Source organism: Mercenaria mercenaria, chromosome 3, assembly GCF_021730395.1.
Source record: "Mercenaria mercenaria strain notata chromosome 3, MADL_Memer_1, whole genome shotgun sequence".
Taxonomy (NCBI): Eukaryota; Metazoa; Mollusca; class Bivalvia; order Venerida; family Veneridae; genus Mercenaria; species Mercenaria mercenaria.
Window position 1 is genome coordinate 53,921,768 of NC_069363.1, and position 13,228 is coordinate 53,934,995.

General features: G+C 34.7%; 1 protein-coding gene across 1 annotated transcript; it reads right to left on the minus strand.

The window, feature by feature from the left end:
- LOC123524731 (minor histocompatibility antigen H13-like) lies at positions 1 to 13,211 on the minus strand. The gene is made up of 10 exons (XM_045303165.2): positions 13,002 to 13,211; positions 9,121 to 9,219; positions 8,476 to 8,558; positions 7,932 to 8,020; positions 7,553 to 7,638; positions 6,161 to 6,344; positions 5,231 to 5,351; positions 4,742 to 4,844; positions 3,128 to 3,213; positions 1 to 2,240 (listed from the first exon to the last, which is right to left on the minus strand). The coding sequence occupies exons 1-10, from the start codon at positions 13,188 to 13,190 to the stop codon at positions 2,156 to 2,158; spliced, it is 1,125 nt and encodes a 374-aa protein (XP_045159100.1). The 5' UTR covers positions 13,191 to 13,211; the 3' UTR covers positions 1 to 2,155.
- Positions 13,212 to 13,228: the final 17 nt, after the last annotated feature.

Sequence of the window (13,228 nt, forward strand, 5' to 3'; positions counted from 1 at the left end):
TGATGTCATGCTTCTTTATTCAACTGTAAATTAATATCTCTTTATAACAGCATACTTAATGAAATCTCATTGCACAAGTAAGGGTAGTTTTTACAAACAGATGAACAACAATATTTTTTGTGTATCAGATTATTGAATAGGACTAACAGAAATGTGCGAGAAAATCAGAAAATACATATATCTGCATTAAATTGTAATCTAGATTACAGTAGATGGTTTTATGTGCTTACCCGTACACAACTATTTTTGACAATCTTCTATTAAAAGGACAGAAGCAGCTACATACAAAAGAATGTTTTATGTTCATACAATACATCATGTTTTCTCACGCTGAATAAAATGGCATCTTTACTACATACAACCAAATGACAGGAGAACATTCTTGTATTTTGAACCTGTTGAGACACTACATGTATCAAATAAACAACTTCCTCTATCTACTAATGTATACACTTTCAAAACATTCTTTCCTCAACCCTTATATGCAGAATGTGTAAAATAATTTTTGCTTTCTCTAGAGACGAGATGTGTTATTGTGTAGAACAGCAAAGCTTTCTCTGATGTGGTGAGATGCGTTATGACACTAAATGTGTAGAAACATCACCTTTCATAACCCAGCCAGGTGGCCTCACTTGAAAGAGCTAAACGAGGTTTCAACACACAGCGGAGAAGGGCATGTGATATGCTGCAGCCACTTGACCATTGTGGCCCCTTCTTGCCATTCAACAATTTCATGGGAGTTCTTAAGTCTTCATAGAAACAAGCAATCAGATACTGGAATTTTGAAACTTGTCCCCTGGTTTGACAATGATACTAAGTAACACTTTTAATAAATAATACTATGTCAACTAAAAAGTAGATTAAGACTAGACAAAGATAACATTATTAAAATTACTGAATGGATAAGTTTTATACACCTACACACACACTTCCCTCAAAACAAACATTTACTAAAATGTTCATAAAACTACAATCTTAAAACATAATTTGCCTATTATGATGATATCTGCTTTGAAAAATAAAGTGAAAAATGAAATGATAAAATCTATTGAAAGAGAACATAGGAGAAAAAAATGATACACATAGCATACAAACTTTCAATGATTTCATGTATACTTTTAAAATGCAAGAAAACATAAGTTATCATTACAGCTGTCACAATGTGATGGAAGCCAAACACAACTGAAAGCGTGACTCAGAATGACTCTGTGAGAAGCTGTGGAGATTCTTTTTCAAACAACATGATAAGCTTTGTAAAAAATACCACCATCAATATTAAGACAGTAAATTTGAACTAAAACACCTTACAGTGGCACAAAAAAAGCATTTTTAAAACTTCTAAAATCTGATCCACATTAGGTCCCACTCAACACAAAGATACTGTACAAGTTATAGCAGACAGTTGTATTTCTTAAATAAGATTTTCAAATATATACATGTATTATCAATTCAATATATAAAAACTTTATATCTGAAAATAAATTACGGAAATATTGATTTTTACTCAGTTATTAAACTGTTAATTTAAATTTCGTAGATTAACAGGTCTGGAAAAAGGCACAGAATTGAATTTCAACAACCAATTCATAATGTAGTCTATTATTCATGATTTATTTTCATTTACATACAAACAGGCATGCAATTATACTTCTGTAATTAAAAAGTCAAAGCAATGTCAATATTTTAAAATGAAAATTGAAACATTTTTAAAATCCAAAAATGATGTAAGAACAGACAAGAAAACTTTTCATTTAAGCCTAAAATGATATTAAAAAAATTCACATTCAACTGATCTTCTTATTTTTATGAGGATTTCCATCCTGATATTTCTAGTATCAACTTAAAAAAAAAAATCAAAATATCAACACTGACTTCAAAATGGCACTTTATGAAAAGAGTAGGAGAAATATTTTTTAAAATGTCTGTATGTTAATGTATGCAGAAAAATATGCAACAACAATTAACAACAAACATGTAGTTCACAATTAAGAACATATAAATCTTTTTTTATTATTGGAGTTCAAATGCAACCATCATCTTTCAGTTCAGTTCGGAACCCCAGATGTAACACAGAGCAGGCATGTCTCTGGTATACATTTTAACAAATTTCTCAACAATAAGATTATGACCAGCACCAAGTGTTTTAATTTCCTGCTCATTTATCCTTCTTTGTTTTCGTCTCTGCTGCACTGTCTTTCTTCTCTCCCTCCTTCACTTCTGGTTCTGGATGGTCCTCATAACTGTTATAAGAATTTCATAAATTAATCATACAAATTTAATGCACATATAAAATGCTTGTTGGATTTAAGTCACAATGACACAGTTCATGTCATATGGCAATTTTCCAACTTTTACACTTTACAGTTGAGGAGGACCCAAGGTGCCTTTTCCCTGCCTTTCTTCACCTGGATAAGAACCACTGACCTTTTGCAAGTCTATGGTTTCCTAACAAGACAACCCAAGCATGACTCAAAAGGTCAGGAGCATGTGACTTGGCATCGGATACCATAACCTTTTGGCAACCCTGCCCCCAAAACATTCTCAGGACAAGCTCTGGTAATAAGGATATCATGTGGAGAACATTTTGTATTTGTAAAATTTATGCAGTATTAAATGCAAGACGATAAACTGCCTTGTGAAAATGTATGCTGACAAGTTTAAAAACAAAAGTGGATAAATGATGAATAACTTCAGCAGTAAGCCTGTCAATGAGCTCTTTGTTCTAAATAAATGTTTTGTATTTTTTGGTGGGGTGGGGGAGGGGGAGTTTAATGCAACTATTCAACAGTATTTCAGGTGTATACAGCAGTCAGTTACAGCAACTTAACCCTGCTGGAGTTCCTTGATTTCAGGTATTACTCTGTCTCTGTAACAGACAATATCCACACTTTTATCAAAAGATAAATAAACATATTCTCTTTAGTCAAGTACCTCTTGGCTTGGATACAAACTAATGACCTCCTGGTTCAAAGTCTTTTGATCAGACTATGGAGTTAACCAGACAGACTAAATGCTTTAGCTCTGTATATCTAAAAAGGTTACATCTATCAATTTCATATAATTAAGCGAGCAAGAGTCAACTCCCTAATTTATCAAAGTTTCAGTGTGAAATAAATGTGTTACATACCTGAAGAGCTGTTTGATTTCACCTCTGATAAGCGCTACAAATACTGGTACACCTATACATGCTGGCACCAGGTATAACAGGGCAGGCTGAAATATTGAATACATTCATCAAATATACAACAAAATAAAATTAATTTGCAAAGTCTGCAGTGAAAATCAATCTAACTTAATGCAAATAAAACTAGAAAATGCTTTTGTAAAAAAGCGCATGTCTCCCCCAATGCAAAGTCCTATAGGCAAGAAGTCAATAGGGGTCAGGAGCGAAAGTCAAAGAGACACTGATGGTTGGCTGCAATAGGGATCATCTACTTGGCATGTCCAGTCATCCCGCTAAATTTCAACACTCTTGGCCTAGTGGTTCTCAAGTCACTGTTCAGGCTCCTGTGACCCTGACCTTTGATCAAGTGACCTCAAAATAAATAGGGGTCATCTACTCTGCATGTCCAATCATCCCATTAAGTTTCAACATAGTAGGTCAAGTGGTTCTCAAGTTATTTCCAAAAAATGATTTTACATAAACAGGCCACTGTGACCTTGACCTTTAATAGACTGACCCCAAAATCAATAGGGGTCATCTACTCTGCATGTTCAATCATCCTATGAAGTTTCAACATTCTGGGTCAAGTGGTTCTCAAGTTATTGATTGGAACTGGTTATCAATGTTCAGGCCCCTGTGACCTTGACCTTTAACGGAGTGACCATAAAATCAATAGGGGTCATCTACTCTTCATGACCAATCACCCTATGAAGTTTCAACATTCTGGGTCAAGTGGTTCTCTAGTTATTGATCGGAAATGGTTTTCAATGTTCAGGCCCCTGTGACCTTGACCTTTGACCGAGTGACCCCAAAATCAATAGGGGTCATCTACTCTTCATGATCAATCATCCTATGAAGTTTCAACATTCTGGGTCAAGTGGTTCTCTAGTTATTGATCGGAAATGGTTTTCAATGTTCAGGCCCCTGTGACCTTGACCTTTGACGGAGTGACCCCAAAATCAATAGGGGTCATCTACTCTTCATGACCAATCATCCTATGAAATTTCAACATTCTGGGTCAAGTGGTTCTCTAGTTATTGATCGGAAATGGTTTTCAATGTTCAGGCCCCTGTGACATTGACCTTTGACGGAGTGACCCCAAAAACAATAGGGGTCGTCTACTCCAGCAGCCCTACAACCCTATAAAGTTTGAGGTTCTAGGTCAAATGGTTCTCCAGTTATTGCTCGGAAATGAAGTGTGACGTACGGGCGGACGGACGGACAGGGCAAAAACAATATGTCTCCTGGGGGAGACATAACTATACAACTGCTTTCAGTATCGTTTTGGAAGCAGTTATACCATTACAGTAAAACCTGCTTTAGCGGTCACCTCTATTAAGCAGCCAACCCGTCTTAAGTTTTTTCCCACTCGTTGGCTGGCTACTTAAGACAAGTTTTACTGTATCCAAGCAAGAAAACGAGGACAGAAGTGAAACAATGACTTCGAACTTGTGACCTACATTTTTGATGGTCATATCAGATCCTGTCAAAGTCTTAGGTGAATACTCCATTCTCTCAATATGCTGTATTTAAGAATTTTATATAGATATACAGAGTAAAATCAAAAGGAAAGCTTACCTGTGCATGTTTGAAGAAATGCATGACTACAATTGTCAGAAGCAGCCCCAAGAAATATGCAAGGAAACTGGCATAGAAATATACACGGCTTTCTTTCTTTTGGCTGAAAAGTTAATCATACATAGTGTAACAGAAAATTACTACAAACGTATAAATTTGTTTCTTTGAACCTATTGGCTAGATTAACTTTTTTGACATTTGTAGAGTCTAAAATGAAATTTTACTAATGAGAACACTCTTAACAGTTAACAGTGTGGCATACAGAAATCAGAAATCAGCTATTTACTGGTTCAGATCATAGAGTAAATAAATAAAGTTCTTAACAAATTATGCTGTTCACAGTAATAGCTCACTGAATTTAAAACTTCCATATTCATTAAAATAACAAATTTTGGAGAACACAGTCAAACGTAATCGTCAGCTGGATGTAAATGGTCGGTTTTTCTTCCTTACACATATGTCTACCTTCAGATTGCTTAATATTATTACCTGATATCAAATCTAAGAAGAAGAGCTATGAAAATTCCAGGTATAACTATATCACCAAGACCAAGCATGGCAAAGTTGCTTGCTCCAAGACCATTCTCTAACAGATCCTGGGGGAACACCACTGAAAATATAGTTTGTGTTCTCTGTAATCCATGATGTATACAGTTTCATGAGCATAAAATATATTTGATAAAGTTAAATCTATATATTTGAGCCGCGCCATGAGAAAACCAACATAGTGGCTTTGCGACCAGCATGGATCCAGACCAGCCTGTGCATCCGCGCAGTCTGGTCAGGATCCATGCCATTCGCTAACGCTTTCTCTAATTGCAATGGACTATGAAAGCGAACAGCAAGGATTCTGACCAGACTGCATGGATGTGCAGGCTGGTCTGGATCCATGCTGGTCGCAAAGCCATTATGTTGGTTTTCTCATGGCGCGGCTCATTTTATACCTTCACTGTTGAACTACAGAAACTGCTTCCATGCATACAAAAAACTAAACTACCATTTAACACTACACAACACATAATGGATAAAACAAGACAACAAGGTCTGGAGTAATTCCAGTTTCTTTAGTAGCATTCTTAAAGAGTTACCGGTACAGCAGAAAACAGCTTCACTCCCACATTTAAGTGCATGAGAATTTACTATGCAGAATCCTCTCTCATTTTGTTGTTCATTAAGTCACATTGACACTCATTACTTCATTATGCGATTTTCCAGCTTTAACAGTGAAAGAAGACTGAAGGTGCCACTCTCTGCATTATTTCAGGCAAGGGTGTATTTAATTTCACAACAATATCTATCTGGTTCTAATGGTATAATTTTTCAAGGATGATCACCTTACTTTTCATAATTTTTACAAAATTCAATCAATTCTACAGTAATGAGTCAAAATTATACATGAACTCTCTCTCTAGGGCTTACATTTAATTGGAGCTTCGAATGACTTTGCTACAGTGACCATGACATTTGTTCCAAACACCCAGAAGACATCGTAGACGAAGAGGCCACCAAGGAGGATACAGCCTGTGCTAATACTGTTCAGAGACAGGAACTCCACACCATTTACTGCAAATGCCAGACCAAACAGGTTGTTGGCGACCCAGTGCTGAAAATACAAGTTTTTATTTTATTTAGAGACATAACTTTTTACAGAAAATTTGTGTAAACTACGACAGTTCAGTAACATTTCTTTACATTATTTCTCAATAACTTGCCTCCCTTACTTAGAATAATTGCAGAATTAAAGATAAGAAATCTACTTAAATAAAAATATTTCAAAATGCAGCAGTCACCAAAAGCTGTCACTGTAAACTGACATATGCCCCGAAAGTGTATCAGTGATATGGAATATGGTTAATACAGGTAAATTCATAATATTCTATTGAGACTCTAACAAGAACTAGTACAGGTAAGTTCATAATACTCTTGTGAGACTCTTAACCAGTTAAGTTCATAATATTCTTTTGAGACTCTTAACAACAAGAACCAGTACAGGTAAGTTCATAATACTCTTGCGAGACTCTAACAAGAACCAGTACTGTGAGGTAAGTTCATAATATCCTTGTGAGACTCTAACAACAAGAACCAGTACAGGTAAGTTTATAATACTCTTGTGAGACTCTAACAATAAGAACCAGTACTGTGAGGTAAGTTCATAATATCCTTGTGAGACTCTAACAACAAGAACCAGTACAGGTAAGTTCATAATACTCTTGCGAGACTCTAACAAGAACCAGTACTGTGAGGTAAGTTCATAATATCCTTGTGAGACTCTAACAACAAGAACCAGTACAGGTAAGTTCATAATATTCTTGTGAGACTCTAACAACAAGAACCAGTACAGGTAAATATTCTTGTGAGACTCTAACAACAAGAACCAGTACAGGTAAGTTCATAATACTCTTGCGAGACTCTAACAAGAACCAGTACTGTGAGGTAAGTTCATAATATCCTTGTGAGACTCTAACAATAAGAACCAGTACAGGTAAGTTTATAATACTCTTGTGAGACTCTAACAATAAGAACCAGTACAGGTAAGTTCATAATATTCTTGTGAGACTCTAACAACAAGAACCAGTACAGGTAAATATTCTTGTGAGACTCTAACAACAAGAACCAGTACAGGTAAGTTCGTAATATTCTTGTGAGACTAACAACAAGAACCAGTACAGGTAAGATCATAATACTCTTGTGAGATTCTAACAAGAACCAGTACATAATATACCTGTTGGACTCTCACAACAAGAACCAGTACAGATAAGTTCATAATATACACCATGACCAGGTCACTGGAATCAGTTAAAGCTCCCTCACCTTTTTAATGAGATACCAGAGTCCTACAGCCCCAGACAAGAGTATCACTAGCAGATCTTTTCTATCAAACTTCCAATTTACTATTTCTAAAAGAAAGAATAATTTTGAATATTTCAAATTATGGTGTTCTTATAATAACATGAAATTACCACTATACATTTGACAGCTAGAGGTACAAATTTTTAAAATCATGTTAAGGAAAGAGCTACATAAACAAATTGGAAACTTCAGCATAATACAGATATTATCTTCGACATGAGTAATGAAAATGAAGTTGTGAAATTGAAATGTATTTCTTGCTTTAATTTTTTCCTCAGTCTCTCGACTGGTTTATCTACCTGTAACTCTATCTTGAAATATCAATTACACAGTAACATACCTTCTTTCTTCTCTGCAGGACCTTGTGTGAAGATCATGTGGTATTCCTGGTTAGGGAACAGTGGAGGGATCAGGGGATGTAAGATGGGGCTGAAATATTACAAACACATTCCATTTTGCACATCATAAACATGTAGATCTTGTTTTTTTAAATTTTAAGAATAATTCTGCTAAACTCAATTCAGTAAGGCCCATTTGTTAAAACTTTATATGAGTTTGGTCAAACATTCAATCTTAAAACATATCTAGTTTTTTGGTACTATCTTGTCACTAGGTTATCTGCATAGTTTATACCATTATGTTCTATAAAGGCATTTTCACACTCTTAAAATAAGTGACAATGAATGTGAAACAAGCAATAAGGTCTAAAATTGTAATAGAATATACTAAATTCTGCTTATTGTGAAACAGCTTTCATGGAAGTCTAAACCATGTTAAGTATACTTTGCAAAACATTTATGCAGTATCTTGATTTGTTTCAGTATTAATAGATAGAAAATATTTTTTCTACACATTGAAGAAAGTTTGCAAATTGTTCCAGTTACCTGGCAATATGTGCTAATGCTAGCACACCAAGGAAGAAGAAGTACACAGCCAATAACATGTTGATGTATTCTTTGGAGAATATCTGCAAATATAAACACTTGTTACAAGTATATAATGAAATACATAAAACACAGGTCTGTAAAAAGTGGCATGATGAAAACAACATCACGGGCATTAGATGCAGACAAGCCTGTCTAACATATAAACAATGAACCATCAGCGTGAATCAAATTCTACTACATAAATTATATACTTAAAAAAATGTTTAATAAGTTATAATATATATATAAATCAACTTTTACATGGCAGTAGTTCTGGTTATGATTATTTCTTCTAAAGTCTGTAAACTTTTCAAAATTTCTTTTGTCATTCAAACAACCCTGAAAGCTGTTGCATTTCTACCCAATACTAAAAAGAAAATTAAAGTGAAAACTTTTTAGTCACATAAATCTGCATTTAAACATTCAAACGTTACATGAATCAAATCTTCGAGTTCTGAAACATTCCTTTGGTTTGCACAGTTTTCAAAAAAGATCTCTGAAATGTCTAAGAATGCACTGGTCACTCATGTCAATCTTAAAGTCAAGTATCCATGGTTTATTCCCAACCACTATTTGACAGATATTCAAAGAAAAGAAACTTACCTGAAAGACAAGATAAATTCCAAACAATGTACAGCTTGCTATGATTGGAAACATAGCTGCATCCTTGCTCGACATGGTCTCCGGCTTCTCTCCAGAGTCCTGCAAAAATCAATGTTGATTATTTATAATTTAAATGCATCTTCTTGAATGTTGCCACTCATGTAAATTATATTGTCATTTATGATCAGGGTTCTGTCAAGGTTTCAAATTAGTGATGAAAAATGTCTTTTAAACAAAATACTTCATACAATTTTAGCTGTTATGGTAATTTCAGTAATGCTTGTAAAACTAAAATTTTGGGAACCTGCAAGATTTTCTTTTGGACTCCATTACAGCCACTGCATTCTAATTTCATGAAGTTTGGCATTTCCTAACATTTGCGTGACTTTGTTACTATTACATGGACTATATATAGAGTCATTAAAGTCCTTTTAGGGGGATGTTGTAAAATTACTGCCTCATTTTACATTTGCAGCAAAACGCAATGTTTAATTTTCTATGGCATAGAATGTGCACCCCTGCACAAGTGAGTCAATTTGTAACCTGCTATATATACATTTGATTATTGGGGTTATTTTCTCTATGGCTTTGGTTACTCTTTTTTAAAGGTGCAGAAATACATATGGCCAATGACTACAGGTAACAAATGGACACACTTGGTGCATATAATTTTTGGGTCATACATAGGTCTATGATATTGTTGTTTTTACAGACATTCTGACAGTGGTTCTGTGAATGAATTTAAGTCCTTGGTGTAAGAAATCTGTTGAAATTGCAGTTTAACTCGAAACCACAGCTTCAAGGAAGTGTCTACTGGCATGCCAGTCCTGCCGTTTATTTTTCTTATTCGCACAGTTGTGCATGTTAGTAGTCTTATCTGCACGAAATTTCTAGTTTTTGTTTAAGGTATATCTTAGTTAAAAATACTAGCTATTATAGAATCAAGTTCATTGTTTGATATTAAATCAATGCATACATTAATGATAGTTAAGTTATCATACCCTTAATGCCGTGATTTTACTTTTCATATTATATTTTTAATTCAATAAATTGTGCATAAGTGATTCAACATAATGCAGGTATGTGCTAGTCCAAATAATAGGACATTTCGGGACATGATAACTTTTGACTGTCGCTTTCTCTGTCACATCCAAACTTATTCTGCATATTTCTGTTAGGAAATCCCCAATGAAATCCATTGGGAAAGTTTTCTGGTACATGTACAAAGTATTTGTAATAATTACATCTCTAATAATGAATTTGTGTTGACATTAAAGCATAAACTTGCCTCGCTGACATTTATGAATGTATATTTTGTGTTTTGTTTCTGCAATTTAGTGTCATTGGCAGTCTGCTGTTTAATGAAACCGGTGTCGGGGTAGATATCTCCTCGCACCTGTCACATAATATTTTCGAAGATTTAAGTCTCTTATTTAAAAATATGAATTAACTTCAACCCATTTGAAGTTTCTACATGAATATTAATGTTTAATTTATTTAAGCAAGTAAGTCTGACCTGTATATAAGATCAGCGTTGTAGATAATTTTTTGACCATGTGGGTAAATACCCCCCACTTTTCAGAGCATGGGAGTAAATAGTCTAATGTGTTTGACTAGGTGGGTAAATTATACCCCCACTTTTCACATCACGGAGGTAAAAAGTTAAATTACCCATTGACTGTGCCCCCTCAATAATTATCAAAATACAGGTTGTGCCCCCTCAATCCCAAAATGCTTCCTACGCACCTTAATTGGTCCAGTTTTGTTAATTTATAAACAAGCAGCAACAGAAAATGTATTTTATTGTCTTGAAATAACTCTTCAGCCAGAATTTCGGGCTTCATTTTAAATATCTGACAGGTTTGGATACCATAAAATAACGTATCTGTCAATAGCAGACTTCTGGATATTTTGGGCACCTCCCAAAGCCCAAACATTCCCAGTGTTAAATTTTGTGCAAAGGCTGCACTTAAGGCGAACCTCGTCATTTGTTTCTACAACCTCAAGTCATGGAAAACTTGTCTTCCAGCTATCAAGCTTAGTCTGATTTACTGAAACATGTGCTTTATTTCTTTTAAAAATGCCAGTCATCAATTCATTAATAATAGGCACCACTGTTGCTCTACTCGAAACACGTTCTGGCCCAAAGAAAGTGTCGAGTTTCAGTTGTTTTATTATGCAAAAAGACAACACACGTAAGCACTTGACCGTCTTCATAAAACCAATAGACCAAAGTGTGCAGTGAGTCCAGACAACATAGATTAATCCTAGACTGGCGTACAGGTTTTAGAAATGGGATGGCTAATGAAGGCCGCATTTATCGGTAACTGATCAGCTCATTTAGCGGAAGTTCGAATCAGCTGTTTACTTTTGTCACGCAAAGTAATTCTGGTGTTGACGTAAGTTCTTCGGAGTTTGCGTAAAATATACGCAAGAAAATCAGACAATGAGTGTATCCCATTATTTTTTAAGGGTAAAATACGCATTTATGCAAGCTATCTACAACGCTGTAATATTATGACATTTTTGCATTTTTTAATGTCTTCGTTTTCCTAACAGTAAAATGCAGATACTGGTAAAGCTTAGAGGGATGACAAAGTCCTATAAAATATCAGATCATAAAATATGTTATCCCGATAAGCCAAATGAGTAAGGCTAGGCATGTGCATGCTAAAATTGTCATAATAATTGGTACTTTATAGAGATCTGATAAGCAGGGAAAACTTCAGGAAAGATTAACTAAACTTTACTTGTATATGTACTGTATTTTAATTAGTCGCACCAATAATGAAAATAACCGGCAAGACTTTCCAGGCATGATCGTCATGTGAATTACAGAAACAATCAGCATGATGGTCTAGTCTAAATAATGAGACCTTGGGTAGACCGATTTTACATTTTTATATTTTACGTTGTCTACCTAGAGGCGGATATCGACAAGTCAAAAAAATTTAACGATATTCAACTCTCGAGTACAATTATTTGGACTACAGGATGGTCATGCAAATTCCAGCGAAAAACGAAAATAATTGGAACAACTGTCGTGCGGGTAAGGAAAATTACGGCTAGTCAATATTTGTACTGTAGAGTTGAAATGTAATATTTTGACTTGTCGATATCGCCTCGGAAACCAGATAAAGGTAGAATGTGGTAGCACTGTCCTTCTTGCGTAAGTAACCAATGGAATCCGTTGGCTGAGAGTATGTTTTAATAATGTCAACGGATAAAAAAAATTCATAACACAGAAAGCTGTAATTTTTCCTTTTCAATGATGTATATATTACGAATTTCATGAGAAAATTCAACTATGCATTGTTAAAATTGATTAACACGAGTGTACTACATATTGAAAAGGCCCAAACGTGAACAATTCTACACGAGCTTTCATTCACGAAGGCTCGACACCATTACTGAAGACGATGAAACGTTAGAGGTTAATTGTTTTACAACAAATTTTTGATAATATGTCAGTCTTATGTGTTTATTTACTCTTATGATTTAAAACAACAGTAGCATTGGCAAAGGAAATGTGCTATGATATATCGTATTTCATAAACACAGTTTCACACAGTTTTGATTGTTTCTGGTTGAGACCTAGGTAGGACAATCGTAAAATTCAAAATTAAATCGGTTCTGCCCGAGGTTCAATTATTTAGACTAATTATCGGCATAACATCGTTGGGATACCCGTCCCTGACAGCTTAAAATGAAATGTTCCATATTTATGTATAATAAAACAAGCAGGAAATTCAGACAGTTTTGGGTTACTTAATTTTTCAAAATCAAAAATTAAATACAGAGTTGATCTATGTCTACTGATAAATTCAATTCAATAATTCATCATGTTCATAGCATGGAAAAATTAAAAATTATGCCTGTACCTTTTGTTCCTTATGGTACCGCACAGAGCGGAATGAACCAAGAAATATTGGTACCAATGCCATGATTACGAGACTGCTATATGCCACAAACATTCCCTCAGGAGTTGCTGGAATTTTAGCCGTAACATTCTCTGCTGTTGCATTAACAGTTTCATTTACTACCGGCATCTCTGTCGCTGTGTCTGCCATGTTGACGTCTAAATAAATGAATAGACTGCTATATTATT

Coding starts and splice junctions, on each gene's coding strand:
- LOC123524731 (XM_045303165.2), bottom strand. CDS start 13,190: ATGGCAGACACAGCGACAGAGATGCCGGTAGTAAATGAAACTGTTAAT. Junction 8,559..9,120: donor GAATTTATCTTGTCTTTCAG/GTAAGTTTCTTT, acceptor TTATATTTGCAG/ATATTCTCCAAAGAATACAT. Junction 3,214..4,741: donor ATTTCTTCAAACATGCACAG/GTAAGCTTTCCT, acceptor TCAATATTTCAG/CCTGCCCTGTTATACCTGGT.